At 37.9% G+C, this 15717-nt stretch overlaps 1 protein-coding gene across 3 annotated transcripts in view; it reads right to left on the bottom strand.

Annotated features, from left to right (window-relative positions):
* Positions 1–104: 104 nt before the first annotated feature.
* myo7ab (myosin VIIAb) overlaps positions 105–15717 on the bottom strand; it is a 49526-nt gene continuing 33913 nt past the window's right edge. For all 3 annotated transcript variants that reach the window (XM_017718920.2, XM_017718923.2, XM_017718922.2), the window contains 25 exons: positions 15495–15671; positions 15150–15239; positions 14940–15067; positions 14715–14841; positions 14496–14615; positions 14227–14400; positions 12826–13053; positions 11498–11668; positions 9762–9879; positions 9055–9181; positions 8368–8537; positions 7972–8162; positions 7423–7547; positions 5994–6151; positions 5733–5886; positions 5189–5344; positions 4991–5096; positions 3903–4016; positions 3039–3126; positions 2844–2950; positions 2523–2708; positions 2304–2420; positions 1506–1589; positions 1303–1422; positions 105–1172 (listed from right to left, as the gene is read on the bottom strand). In XM_017718920.2, coding sequence (XP_017574409.1) covers positions 1080–1172; positions 1303–1422; positions 1506–1589; positions 2304–2420; positions 2523–2708; positions 2844–2950; positions 3039–3126; positions 3903–4016; positions 4991–5096; positions 5189–5344; positions 5733–5886; positions 5994–6151; positions 7423–7547; positions 7972–8162; positions 8368–8537; positions 9055–9181; positions 9762–9879; positions 11498–11668; positions 12826–13053; positions 14227–14400; positions 14496–14615; positions 14715–14841; positions 14940–15067; positions 15150–15239; positions 15495–15671 — 3429 coding nt within the window. In that variant the 3' untranslated portion in view covers positions 105–1079. The remainder of the gene's footprint in view (positions 1173–1302; positions 1423–1505; positions 1590–2303; positions 2421–2522; positions 2709–2843; positions 2951–3038; positions 3127–3902; positions 4017–4990; positions 5097–5188; positions 5345–5732; positions 5887–5993; positions 6152–7422; positions 7548–7971; positions 8163–8367; positions 8538–9054; positions 9182–9761; positions 9880–11497; positions 11669–12825; positions 13054–14226; positions 14401–14495; positions 14616–14714; positions 14842–14939; positions 15068–15149; positions 15240–15494; positions 15672–15717) is intronic.

Genomic DNA, 15717 nt, shown 5'->3' with positions numbered 1-15717 from the left:
CAGTCTCTTAAGTGCAAAACAGTTGAACTGAATCTTGGAAATGTCCATATCTGCTCAATAAAGTCTATTGTACTTAACAATAATACACAGAATAAAGTCTCACAAACATTTTATGTTTTTATTTCTCTTTATAAAACAGCAGCCTTCATCATTAGAAAACGACAATGGATTGTACAGCACAAATGTCCTCATTTGATATTACAACCAATAATCATGTGCATTCTTACAGTAAACTTAATAAATAAATCAAACAAAGTCTAAAGATTGGGTCCTGTGCTAGCCTGATAAAATGACTTGCTCCTTCACAAATACTTCAGCATATAGCTACATAATACTTGGTCCAACATTTTTGTAGGAAAAGATTTACAGCTGCTCTTGCAAGTACCTCTCTCTAGAAAGTAAGTCAATTTGAAATATACTCTGATCACATATCTTATAAAGGTAACATTCATGGAAAAAGCAATCAAGTAGAACAGAAGAGGTATGCAGCTTATAACAGTGTAACAGTACACTGGCCTAGAGTCCTGAACGCAGCATCAAACCATGGTTTGGAAATCCTTATAGATTGCAATAGGATCATAGGACAAATCATCAGACCTTAAGATTTAGGAGTGTGCTGATGAAATTACGTCTTTGTCAGTCACATCTGTATTCGAGTGTAAGTATTGCTCAAAGGCACTAATGACTGGGCCAATCTGTGCCTTACTTAAAACATCAGCTAAATGAGCTTTTAAAATCATGGTGTTCAAGTTAAGGATACGTAGCCTAAAGAGCAGATATATTTTATAATATTCTTAAACAGCAGTTTATGTGGTTTGATTGTTGTGTTGTAACTCATAATTCCAGTAAAGGTATTTAAAATGCAAAGACAAAGCTTTATCTGGACTAGAGGGAGTCCCAGCATCGCTATAAAGTTTAATATTAAGGCTCTGAAATGACATAAAAAGAGCAGTTAAGTCAAAAATGTTTTCAGTGTAATGGATTAGACAGAAAAAGGCTTGTCATTTGTTCAGTGAGCAGAATGTATATACTGTATTTGTTCATGCATAACCAACAGTCTTGGTCCTCACACTCCTGCGTTACTTGCTATTTCCACGAGAACTGCGCTGTTTCGTCATTGTGGTCAACATCTGACTGATATAGGAGGTCAGGAGGTCATCCATTTTGTAGCCCTATGATCAAAGGAAATCAGCCCAAGCATGTTATTTATTTATCACTGCTGTACCAGTTTTGGGGTTGATTTGAGGTGTGATTGTGCTGTATCATATTAAAATGTTTGACGTGAAGCCCTGTATGACTCACCAGCGACGTCTCACAGAGCAGCTTGCTGCCTCTCACCAGGTTGCCGATTGTGATGTGGAAATATGTGTTCCCACTGCTCCAATTAGAGATTTTGGTGAAGGGATGCGTCATTAAGATGTCCTGTGGAGATTAGAGCTGAGTGAATATCAAAACAGCAGGAACACATTCATCCAACTTTTTGAACCAAATCTTTGAAGCCATACCTTTGTTTTGGGGTCAATGAGACTAACACCATGCTTGTTTATAGCTATCAAGAGGATTTCTGGAAAATGTGGATCTGTTGCTTGCTGTGACAAAGACATTTGTACAAGAAACAAGGTTTAAAAGGAGTCATCAATACTTAAAGAAGATGTATTTACTTATGTTTCCAGTCTCTCAATGAAACATTACAAAATGGCGTATGAAATATTGTAATTATTTTAAAATATCATATTATTATCATAAAATATAAGCAAAAGTATGATACTGTGCAAAAATCAGAGACCCTTTATTTATATCATGTCAAATTCAATGTGTTTGGGATTACTGGAATCTGGACACCAGAGGTCTGGACATATAGGGTGGGCAGTTCATTGTTTTAAGAACACCAGCAGCTCCTTTGTTTGATTTTTTTTCGTCCATTTAATTTTCTTATTAACTGCTTCACATCCTTATAGACTTACAGTACTGAGTTGTCTTCTCACAGTGGAAGGATGCACAACGGAAGGATTTTTTTTCAGATCTCAGTGCGGATCTGAAGAGTGCAAGAGCGGAGCTTGATTTTTTCAGATAAAAGCTTTGAGTACTGTTTATCTGATGGATGCAGTTTTGCTGGTCTACTAGTTGTTCTCCCATTTTCTCAATATTTAAATTTTGATGTCAAGCTGACATAGCACCTATATGGTTCTGTCACTGGGTTGAATAAAGAAAGGGTGTTCTCTGGCTTGTGCACAGTACTGTACAATGATCAAATTGGCAATAATTGCACTTTGAGTGCTGTATTGTATACTGGAAACACTAACTTTGACTTCAAAAAAGGCAGAACCAAAAGTGGGCCACTTGTAAACGATTTTCAGGAACATGAGTTTGGCTTCTTCTCGAGTTTTCCCTGCATGCTTGTTGAAGCATGCCACAATGGACTGTGGATAAAAACAGATTTGTCACATAATTCACCTGATTTGAAGTGCTGAGTAAATCAATTCAGCATGGTCATATCTAGTACAGTGCTCAGTGTCACTCACCCGTTTCCAGTCATCAGGAGAGAGTTGTCTGATCTGATCTTGAGGGACCAGTTCTTTCAGCATCTTAGAGATGTTGATGAACTGGGATTTATCCTCTTCAAACTTCACCCGGTAAATCAGAGCTGCCAGCTGGAAGACTTCCTCAGGAGTACACTTGTGGTAACCACGCAGATATTTAGGAAGCTCCTGGAGCAGAAGTGGAAAACATGAAGCAGCATATTAAATGCTACTGAAAGGGGATTTACTAGTACAACGTAAAAGAACTACAACAAAGATAAAAGACTTTTCACTGAAGAATATCAGTCTGATGGACCTCTTTACCTGGTGGTAGTGAAAGATAGTGTCAGCCATTGAGTCTTTGCCTGGCACAGTGTTGGTCCACAGTTTCTTCATGAAATACACCTGATATGTCAGTGAAGGCACTATACCTAGAATATAAAGAGCAGGTTTACTTATTTCTTTATTTCAATAAGATGCTGAATATTAAACATACAATGAATAACCAAATATCATTACCATCCTTTACAGGTCTGGCTTTTTTGATCCAGTCAGTGAGGTGTCTTACAAAGTCAAAAAAGAAATCTCCATCTGGCACACTGATGACCTGAGACAACCCAAGTGTTGGACATCACTCATTAAACTATACAGACAGACTGCAAAATGTAACAGACAAATCAAGATAACAAGCCTCAGCCTGTAGGCTGTGTAAGGCTAAAGACATCTACATAAGCTCATCATGACAATTTTCATAATCCTTCCTAATCATTTCTAAAGGCTTACTCCAGTAGGCATGGTCAGTGGTGCTTTAATGGGTCCTATGGACCTAGTTACAGGCAGCATCCAAAAACATAAAACTTTTGTGTTTAATGAAGAGGCACATATGGTCATCACCAGTCAGTGACTTAAGCGTTGCCATTGATTACTACATGAACTTAAACCCAGAACCAGAGTACCTAAGGTCATAGTCAGTCATATTGTCATAGACATTTTGGTGCCTGTAACTGCTGCATTATTTAAGGTGGAGCCGATAAGTCAAATAAATGTCAGAAAAAAATCGCCTGGCAAAAACTTTTATGACAAATGATGACTACTGGAGTAAGTGTTTATATAGGTCTATGGTAGCAGTCATGAAAGGCTTGTGTAGTTGTCATGCAGCCTTATTAACCCTGCCCTACAGTGTTACCCAACAATACATCTTATAAATATGTTATACACTGTTATAAATATGTCTATGAGCCTCTATGTGGGCTTTTCAGTAATGCTTCTCAATCTAAAAACATATAACTCTCTTGGAGGTTCCAGCAGGTCATGAACTCTTACAGACACCTCTTTGACAGTTCTTTTGATATCTTTACCAATAGAGATCGTTGTTTGCTCTACCTTGTCAGAGATCTTGACAAACAGACTGAACCCCTCGGATGATTTGAGGCGCATTCTGCCAGAAATGTTCAGACAGAAGTCTTTGGCCTTCGTGCTTGACTCTACTTCAAAAGCCTGGAAAATAAGATAGACCTTAGATAAGCACTTTATCAGACACCTGTCAGGGGAAATAAAAGGAAGTGACAATCTCAGTATTTCTTTTTTTCTTTGAACTGGTTTGCACTGTTGCCTTGGGTGTGAGTGAGTTTTGGCACAATATTTCAGCATTATCAAAATAAGGACACAAGGCACACTTCTAATAAGGAATCAGTGATATGAGCTGTTCCTGCCAGTTGATTAATAAAAGAAACAAAGTAATAAAGTACACAATATATATTGTTCATCTAAAAGACAGTCCTGTTTATTCAAATTAGACTTTAATCACTACCTCTCTGTTTTAAATTCTTGGGTATGCTTCATTCTTTAAAGCTCAGTGTAAATAGCCCCTCTCTAGAATTCTGCTGCTGAAATTAGATTGGAATTCTAATGAGGTCAGAGCATGAAAGCATTGCTCCTGCTTCTTGTGGCATTGCCAATAACAGCTTAGTACAGGAGCAAAACTGCCAAGTAAAATTCATCAAGCATAGATTGCGAACGTTACAGTTGCGCGACTCTAAAATAATGATTCTTGGCTTGAACATACACTCTTAGCAAGTTCTATGTAGTATGTATGTAGGTTCTTTGACATGTTTAGGGCTAAATAGAACTATTTTCAAAAGGCTCTTTAAAGAACTTTAAACAACATGTACGCCAAAGAATGGTTTAAGCATTCAAATGGTCTGGTGAGGTTTTATGGTTGTTTACATAACTATTGCTTTCACTGAAGACCTTTTTAGGTTATAGGAAAAGGTGCTAGATAAAACCTTAAACTAGAATAGAACCATTCCATCATTTACACATCTACTTTACAGAAAGAGTTCCTAATACAACCAGCCATTGAAATGTTCTTTAAGGAACCCAAAGTGGTTCTTCTGTGGTACCACTCCAAATTACCCTTTTTGGTTCCATTTGGCACCTTTATTGTTAAGAGTGTAGTATCAGAAGCCCACCTCATCTGTGTCATCAGGGAAGTAGACTTTGTGAAAGATTTGAGTGGTTTTGTGTTGGATAGCTTCCACTTCCACCAGGTGAGGAGGATACTTCCTCGAGCCATTTCTGAGAAAGCATAAGAGGAGATAAGTCAATACGGAGGATGCTGTGACATATTGCATTTTGTGGTTGTGCACATAATTTATTTTGACCATTACCTCAGGGCTTTCTGCAGTCTCTGCATGCAGTCCGGTGCCAGCGGGTGGTGCTTCCTGGACTGCAGAAACTTCTGCACATGAGGCAGGAGGTTGTTACTGGGAGGGAAGAGGCCAGTGCAAAGCCACAGCAGCTCCCAGCCTTTCTCCTCACTGTACCTGCACGTATAAAACACATGAGGTCAGCCTTGCATTCATCACAAAATGTTGTATCACAGCTGGTCAGGGGGGAACTGTGAATGTTTGTGCTATGATGGCTGATGAATGTGGAAGCATGAGAAAAACTGTAGTGTAACACAATGTATAATAGAGTTATTCCATACCAACTCCAAAAACACATGCATAAATATATATCAATTCAACATGAAATTTATGCACAATGTATAGGTCAACAGGTAATAACTAAAACAATAAAAGGAGCACCATCCTGAAATTCTGCATTTTTGCTTGATTTTTTTCATGAAAATCCAATACATGACCTGCCAGGCATGAGACAGGCTGGTATAGAATACCTCAGTATGAAGACCCTCTAAGTGAAATGACTTACTTCACATGGTTTTCAGTGAGTTGCTTCATGATCTGGCAGAAAATCTCATCCTTCAGTGGCTCAGCCTTCAGAGCTCCCTCGAAGATCTGATCAGTGAGTTCATTGACAGTTCGAGTTCTCTTAGAGGGATAGTCACCCATATACTTCATGATAGGTGGAAGCAGAGGAGTCAAGGATCAGAAATGCTTACATCAAGCAATAGCTGCTGTAAAAAGCCAATGATATTGTGCTACATCAGTAAAACTAGCATGTTTAGGATATCAATGAAGGCCAGGCAGGCATCCTGAGAGAGCTCCTCATGGTTAAGGACCTTCTTCAGCAGAGGCTGCTTGAGAGGTTCTCTGGAGCAGCACCACAGCTTATCCTTCCCTCTGCCTTTAGTAATCATCACACGGCTCAGAGTACTCTTAGGAGGAGGTCTGAAGCCAGAAGAAGAACACCAGTATACACAAAGAACAAAAAAGACAGAAAGAAAGATTAATGTCATTGTATAATGACAAGTACAATGAAATTGGATTTTTCAGCTTCTGGGGTATAATTCTTAGTGCTAGAGTTCCATCCTTTTTTCAAAATTTCTGCATAATTAAGTCTTTAAGATGCAAACAAAGTAATTCATAGTGGCTTGACTTTAAATATGCCATCACAGAGAGACATATTGAGTCAGAATTGTTCAGGAACCAGACATCTCAAGTCAAAAAACTGACATTCTCTACAGAGGATAAATTAAATGTCTTTCTACTTGTTTAACTGGACTTTCTACTAGTTTAACATATTGGAAAAAAACACACGGTATAAACTCTGCCACAACTTTTGCATGGGAATATGTTAAAATCAGCAAACAAACAGTAATTGTGCATTAAAAGTGTGTTCTCTGTAGAGGATGTGTTATTTTCACTTAGAAAATCAACAAAAGGGGTTCCCAAACTTTGCATATGACTGTATTTAAAATCGATTCACAATGAAGATGTACATGCAATGCATTAAAAGGAAAAACCCAAAGCCAACATTACACATAAAAACTCAGAAGACGCATGTGGGTTCACTGCTTGTTTGGCTACTAAGTAAATGACTATTTGCATTGTAGGCATCATGACACCTGGTTTCTATCACCACCAAATATGGAAATCTGAATTAGTATGTTCCTCTACAATACACAGGTTCTTATAAACCTGGAAGGCACTTTGCAAAAGCAGTGATACTGACTGGATAAATGCCAATATTTCCATTTCTGATGGAAAATAGCATCATTTGGACATGCCAAATTCTTTAGGGAACCCAAAGTGGTTAGTCTGTAGCATCATTCCAACCTTTTTTCCATTTGGCATCTTCACTTTTAAGAGTGTAGTATCAGTGAGTGAACCTCAGCTCATCTGTGACATCAGGGAAATAAACATTCAGACATGCTGTGTTCGGACATTTAGCTTTACGCTTTCACAAAGTGTGAGGTGCTCTGGGTCCTGTGTCTTCATTTACATGATAAAGAGGGATGCAATTTTGCAAGACTGCAGGGTACAGGAGAGGTAACGATGGGCTTTTATTCAGCTATTAAAAGTCTTATTATTCATTAACTACTATGAATTATTCAGTAGCTACTCTGAAACTAATAAAGGTTAGGCAGTTAGAGAGAGGATCTGAAGGGTGGGCCTACATACAGGTCCTTGAGGATTAATAGGTTAATAGGTTCATATACCTGAAGTGATCGTAAGAGAACTCCTCCAAAGTGTAGGGCTTCACTTTCTCCTCACTCTCCATCATGTTCAGTTGGGATAAACTTATGGAGTCCTTCCTCTGATCTTTAGACATAGTTACCAATGCCTAAAACATAAAATAAAAAATAGAGATAGAGGAACCACAAATTACATACAGTACTGTGCACAAATTAGAGCCCATTCTTTATTCATTTCATTTCCAGTCAAAAGGCCTTTTCAAGAAATGTTTCTGATGAGATTTGACATAGGATAATCCACTAGCATAAAGAAGGAGAAAGTAAAAAAAAATGAGCGAAAAAGTTTTTTTTTTAAGTTATAGAGAAAATGAGACTTGTGCAAGACCTAGTAGATCACCAAAACCATCACCATCAGATAAACCACTTTACTTCAGATCAGAAAAAATAAGACATTAATAATGTATTAATAATTTATGAATACATACATTAATAAAATAATCGTAAAAATGATTAATAATTAAATAATACACCTAAAGTTTTAGGGCTGAAAAGATGAAAGGACAGCAGACCCACCACAATATCATACTGTGGTCTGGTGACAGTGGGAAGCACATAGACGCTGTCGGCAGGGAAGGCTCCTCTCTTTTTGGTCCTGTCATTAACTCCATGGGCCCAGCCAGAGGTCAGCACGTGCTCTCCTGTGTGTTCGTCCAGCAGTATCAAATCTCCCTTTGAGAAACTCAGGAATGAGGAGTCCTGCCCAACTGCAGAAACCAACACACAATACACTGTATTGTCATTCACTGAGTCATTCACTGACAGACAGAATGGTCTTGCATACAATCATGTCATCTTAGCTTTCAGATTGAATCTGTTTATCTTCAAGGTCGATTGTGTTTTCACATGCTACAAACACTTCAAATGTAATCCGGCTTTTCAGTGGGGTATGATGTGTTCTATATAGCTCACCAGTATTATGGCTGTCCACAAGGGCCACCACAAACTTTGATCTCTTACGAAGGCCATCTAAGAAGGTGACGACCAGCTCTCGAATATCTTCAGCATTGTTAGAGGTGAAAGTGTATTCGTCTCCTTTAACGGTGGCCAGAGTGAAACTCTGGCCCTGGAGCTTGCCTCCCCTGAGAAGAGGTGAAACAATTTTCATTCACTTCACAGTCATTCATGTAACCACTCTACGCTGGAAAAATTAACACATTTAATTAATCGGTTCTATTTGAATAAAATAGATTACATCAAAACAATTACTGCTGGAGTGAAACAAATCAAAAGAATGTTAATGTAATATATTTTATTCATGTGCAAACAATGTTTTGATCACCACCACTGTAAAGAGAAAAATATTCTACAAAAAGAAATTTCTCCATGATGACCCTTTTACATTCAAATCGCTCTGAAGATTGAATCGCAGTGATTTAACTGTGCAGCAGTTTAGAAACTTAGAGCCATCTGCAACTGAAAAACAGGCATGGAAAGACTGATTGAGTGAACTTTTCTTACTACAAAATTTTTATTAAAGAAAGAACTGCTACTTTATAAGGGATTCTTGCTCAGTTAAACAATGGCAGAGATATGGCACAGCAATATCTTGTGCAGTGGTCCTAAGAAGAAAAGCTTTAATGGATTACTTTAACAGACCTGCTGCTGGACACTGCAGTGATTTCAGGAAAGGAAAGCTCCAGAAGAACCTGCTCTTGTTCATCCACAAAGTAAACTCCAGTCCAGTTCACTGCTACTATCACATCATTCTTTGGCAGACTGGGCCCTGTACATGTAGAAAAATAACTGTATTGTGATAATAATTACCATAATATCTAAAAATAACAGTTACATAAGAGTTATGGTGTCAAATACCTAGTGATGCACTGATACTCACACTGACAGTGATGCTGACCCAAACAAATCAAACATCGGTGGGAGATGATCAATCCACATTTAAGTCATGGTAAATAAATAGCTTGATGTAATAACTTAAACAGGTAAGTTAGCCTGCCTTCAAATTTAACTTTAAAAGTGCTCTAAGATGAAACTTGAGCTTCAAATAATACATTAACAGAATGTAACATGTTTCTAATCTACTATTAGAAGTTCAATGACCTGAAAATGTCACAAAAGCTTATTTATTTATTTTTTTTATTTTTTACAGTGAACCCTTTCTTAGTCATGGTTGATATAAAATTGTTATTCTTTGATTTTCTAAAGCTTCTAATACTTTGTACTTTGCTTTTTAAGAGTAATGGTATCAGCCAATACTCAAAATTTACACATCAGAATTAACATTGTGAAAGAAAACTCTGGATCAGTGCATCCCTGCAAACGAAACAGGTGGTCTACTATGGTTATACCTGAGAATTTAAAGGCCTCGTAGAAGCGTGAGAAAAGCAAAGGCCACTTGAACCGAGCAAAATCCACCACTTCCTCCTTCACTCTCTGTGGGTTGAACCGCTTCTGTGTGTATATTCCCTGTGGACATTTAACAGAGTCAATAACATGTCTCTTTCTCCTCTGACCCCATCGCTCCTTGAGGGCCAGTTCATATGCATAAAATATTATGCGCACATGCAATAACAGCCGACTCCATCAATCCATAATATAGATCTCCAGCAGCATTAAAGATTCATGTCCATTGCTTTAACCTATGGGAGGCATAAGGGTAATTAAATCAGGCTTCACCTTTGATGGAGGGAACACACGATTAATGTTCCACAGTCATCATGAGCCAAAGCTCAACCTGCTGCTTCGATTCAGTAAAAGAGAACTAACACTGTGTAAAATTGATGATGATAGTGTAGTCTCAATTATGACTTGTGGATAAACAGCAGTTTCATTATGGAGTTAAATGGAGTGAAATCTGAGTCCAACCACCTTACTGATGCTCTGACAGCACTGAAATCAAACCTCCTGTTCAGTAAATGTTGTGTCTTTGTATCTTTGACAAAGTAACTTTACAAAATAAGGGAAAAAAGGTTCTTAATTTTAATGGAAGTTAATGTAACAATATTGTATCCCAAGCAGTTTAAGGTGCAAAGTAAAGCTTTGTGTACTGATGAGTCTAAATTTATAAATGTGTAACTGGGATTATTTAGATCATGAGAAGCAGAAAATGGAACCAACTTCTAAGCCTGAAATTTGGAGATGCTTACAAGAAGCATGGAAGAATAAATCTTATAAAATAAAACAAAGTCAGTCTCCGCTGTGATAAAGGCAATAAGTGCATACACTAAATATTGGAAAATTTCACAATATGTTTAGTTGTTGAGGCTTCTGTGTAATTTTCTGTTAAATGTGTTTTTTGCTTTTCCTAAAAAGAAAAATGAATAACTTAATGGCTGTTTTGACTTAAAATTAAATTAATGAGGTGGGTCTCTCACGTCTTTCACAGTACTGTAGATATTGTCATATTGCTCTTGCTTATTGCCTTAAAACAAGTGTTCAGCTTCTCTGTTTATAATTTATTCAGCAACTGTTATCAAAAGCAATTTCTTATGGGATTAAAAAGTTTTATCATATCTCACATGCTTAATTTGCATCTTGGTATTTAATGACAGTGATTAATCTTATTTGTCTATTAAAAACCCCCAAAACTACAGAGATGTGTTGGATCCAGGCGACACAGTTGGCGACAAATTGAGACTAATGATAGAGAGCTGGAGACCAGAAAATGATGACGGAAGCTTTTTTTCCCAATCTAAATTTTGATTATAACCTATTACACCATGTACAGGGAGAAGGGACAGAGAATTATGGGACGGCTGCCCTTGGCACAGAGATTAGAGAGCAAGTCATTGCCATGTGAAATGTTAATAACAGGTGGGCAGTAATGCAGGTAGGGATGCCCTTGAGAATGCAGTGATACATGCAGACACTATTAGAAACACTTACAGATAAGGGCTAGAAACAGATATGGCAAGAACATCAGATTACTGATGACAAAGAAAAAAAAAAGAAATAGCTTAAATGTAAATATGCTGGGTAAGTCAACAGTGCTTGAGCCAAATAATCAGGCCTGAGCAACATTCATTTCTGCACTGCAATTAGGAAACAGCTCAGCTACAGATTTTTTGCTCTGATTAGTGGATACCTTTTTGTGAGTTGCTATGATGACCTGGGCCCACTTGTCCATGGTTCTGGCTGAGCTGATCTCTCGGTCTGGGATGTAGGAGGGGATGAGGCTAAGCAGACGGTCCTGCAGAATGTCCACACCGTACTCCACATAATACTGCTGAGAGGCCAGCTCAGCCAAATCCTCCTCCTGATATCATCGTCACACACACACACACACACACACACACACACACACACACACACACACACACACACACACACACACACACACAGTCATATATGTTACAGTTCAAATGTTTCACATTATCATCAATATAAAACTGATTTTGTTGCAGATACAGATATAATATGACTCTATTATGATGCTAGTACTGTTCAACTTCATAGGTTTTAAATAATATCAGCGTTGATACACTATATGGACAGAAGTATTGAGACCCCAAGTGGGGTTGCTGAGTGCTGAGGCTCATAGTACATAAAAGATGCCAATGCTCTGTTGACTCAATAACTGCACAGTTCTAAACCTCCTCTGGCTTTAACATTGGCACAAAAACTGTGCACCAGGAGCTACATGACATGGATTTCCATAGTCGAGCAGCTGCATGCAAGCCTTAAATCACCAAGTGCAATGTCAAACATCTGAGGGAGTGGTGTAAAGCATGCTGTCATAAAAGCCCCTGTAGGTGTAATGTGTAGGTTTTCCAATTCATTCGTCCATACAGTGTATCAACATCAACAGATGCACAAAAGAAAATGAGTGGATATCAGCATTGACCTAAATTCCTATAATGCTGCATTCCTAATAATTAATTTAAGATTAATTTAAAATGATTTAAATATACACCTCAATATCTTCTGGTGTCTAGTTTATTATATTTCAATCTACACCATGTAAGTTATTATTGTGTATAAAATAACCAATACTAGAATGACAAGTGAGTCCAAAATATTTGAATGGTAGTGTAATTTCATGCTATTAGTATGACTCTAACTGTAGGTGGAGTGTCATATCATGAAATAACAACAATTATTAATGTGACAAATGATTCTAAGCTTTTGAACAGCAATGTACAAAGAATAAGTTCAGTAAATACTGAACTGGATATCAGAGGGAAAACGTATGAATTCAATATGTAACAATCTGATTCTGTATCAAATCTTTCCTGAAATAGTACACACTCACACTGTGCTATGTGAGGTTGCTAGCTGTGTATTTATTCCTGTGGGGCAGTAGAGTGTTTGAGCATGATAGTCTACTTTTAGAAGCTCGTCTTAAATGAACTGCTTTAGTTAAAATGAGTTGAGTTTAAAATAAGCTTAAATAAGTAAAAGAACAATCTGTACCCTATCACAGCGGTACTCCCCAAACTTGACCCCACGGACAATTTGCTGGTAGATGAGGTTGGTAGCTACACTGTCGCCAGAAGGGTTGTGCCAAGGTGTGAAGATTTCCTTCCTGAAGAACAGCCTCCAGGGGGCGTTACGCTCCTGAGCCCCTTGCTCTTTGGCATACTGTTCACACTGTGACACTGCATCCATCACATGGTCCTTTCCACTGCCCAGGGATGACACCTGAGCAAATCAGATGTAAACAGAATGATTAGATGGTTAGAAGATTTTGTGTATGCACATAGTTACTACAACCAAAAAAGTTGGGACACTATGCGAAATATAAATAAAAACACAATGCAATGACGTGCAAATCATTTAAATTATATTTAAATGTAATTGAAAATAGTACCAAGACAACACATTAAAGGTTGAAACTGAGAAAGTTTATTGTTTTTTTGAAAAATATATGCCAATTTTGAATTTGATGCCATCAACAAGTTGTAAAAAAGTTGTTACAGGGGCATGTTCACCACTGTGTTTCAGCACCTCTTCTTTTACCAGCACTCTGCAAGTGTTTGGGAACTGAGGAGACCAAGTTCTGAAAGTGAAATGCTTTCCCATTCTTGCTTGATATAAGCTTTCAGCTGCTCAATAGTTTTCAATGGGGTTGACAGGTCTGGACTGCTGGCAGGCCAGTTTAATGCTCTGACTCTCTGATACTATCACAGATGCTGAATTTTGAACTGTGTGCTCATAACAAGTCAGACATGCTCTCTTTCCTCTTTAGCCTGGAGGACATAGCATCCATGATTTCTAAAAAGAATTTAAAATTTTGATTTTTTTGACGACAAGACAAGCCAGTGAGGAAGCCCAGAGAAGGTGGTGGCATTTCTGAATCCTGTTTATGTCTTGTTTCTTCTTGCAGCAATGAACTGTTCCATCAGGTACTTTCCTTCGCATTACACAACTTTCCCAGTTTTTGTTGCCCCTGTGCAAACTTTTTTGAATCATGTTGCTGGCATCAAATTTAAAATGGGCGTATATTTTTATAAAACAATGGAATTTCTCAGCATATATATATATATATATATATATATATATATATATATATATATATATATATATATATATATATATATATATATATATATATATATATATATATATATATATTGCCTTTGTACTATTTCCAGTTAAATATAGGATTTAATTGATTTACACATCATTGCATTCTGTTTTTTATTTTTGCACAGCGCCCCAACTTTTTTGGAAACTGTGTTGTACTGGGGTTTATTCAATTATGTAATGTAGGTAGATTTCTAACTTTTGCACAGCAGTGTATATAATAGTCATATTCCATTGGTATCATTATTAACACTGATATTAACACTGATATTAAAGGGCTGAACATGCCTTATCAAAAAGAGCAATGTACAGGGAGAAGCCAAAGCGATCCTTCAGGCCAATCTTGTCTGCCAGAGAATTACAGAGCTCTTTAGCTGTGGTGGCTGAATCAGTCAGCAGAGTCTTAGTGGTGCCATCCATGAAGGTCACTGGCAACATGATGGGCTTCTTGGATTTAGTGGCCTGCAGGAGGAGAGAAAGATCCAAAAAATCCATATTCCAATTTCCATTTTCTAAAACAGCTGGCTAATGGCTGTAGAGGGGAACATTTCCAGCACCTGTAGCTCGAGCCAGGAAGGAGGCTGAGTTCTTGTCTTGTTCACAAAAGTGCGTCTCAGTCTTTCCTCACAGTACGGGGCATAGCCTGGAGGCCCAACGTTGATAAACGCCCGCAGATACTGAGAAAGACAACAAACAGAAAAGAATGGATCACATTTGCACAAGGTCTCCTGTCAGGAGAATCAAACATCTAAAATAGGAAGTGAAGGTTCCTTTACTTTGACAAATTTCTCTGATGGTGAAAAGCAGCCCACGCAGAGTGAGAGCAAGATCCAGCCTCGGGCGTGGCTGCTTTTGGATGGGTTCTGAATCAACTGCTTACAGATCTGACAGTAAATCTCATCTCTGTTAAAGACAAATACACTCGTGTAATGCACAATTTACATGCTTTCCAGAAAGACACATTACAAATTACTCCTAAAAAAACAAATACAATAATTGACCTCAGGGCAGGCCGTAGGATTCCATTGCCAATGATGAAGTGGAGTTTCTCAAGGTTGGAAGTTGGCCGGTCCTCCAGCATGCTGTTCCCTTGTATACTGTAATCACCATCAGTCAGCCGTCTGGTCACCTAAACAAGGACATTAAGTTTTTTATGCAAAACTGAAATAATGAATTATTTATACACTAAAATCAAGACAGAAGGTTCTCACCTCCTCTGTAATTTTTGTCTTCTTCTTCAGAGTGAGAGAAACCAGTTTATGCCTGACACTGTTCCTCTTTTGGCTGTCAATGATGGAACTCTGAAAGAGGCCAGACAAAAGGCTTTGGTACACAACAAAACTTTTGGGTTATCGCACCTATATATATATATATATATATATATATATATATGGTTGACATTCCATCCACAATAAATTCATAAGAATTTAAATTTAATAAAAACTTTCAAAAAATAATTTTTATATGTTTCTTTGTACTTTTTCCACCCTTGGCAGTAATGTTATACATTGCCTCTTCTACAAGTCTCTCCTTAATGTCCTTTCTCATGTCCTCACCTCCTCCTCCCCCTGCAGGGCTTGCAGCTCTCTCTTGTAGGTTCTCTTGCCCAGTGTCTCATAGATTTTGGTCATGACTGGAATCTTCTCACTCCCGTCACTGACACTGATCTGATATTTGGGCTCTGGCAGATCTCCCATAAACCTCAGTACAGTCACCCACACAGCCAGAGCAGCCTGCACACGCAGAAACAAAACCACCACACACAATAAGAGAAGGCAT

Source organism: Pygocentrus nattereri, chromosome 16 (assembly GCF_015220715.1).
Source record: "Pygocentrus nattereri isolate fPygNat1 chromosome 16, fPygNat1.pri, whole genome shotgun sequence".
NCBI classification, from domain to species: Eukaryota; Metazoa; Chordata; class Actinopteri; order Characiformes; family Serrasalmidae; genus Pygocentrus; species Pygocentrus nattereri.
The sequence above is the reverse complement of the archived record's forward strand: the minus strand, read 5'-3'. Positions and strand labels throughout refer to the sequence as shown.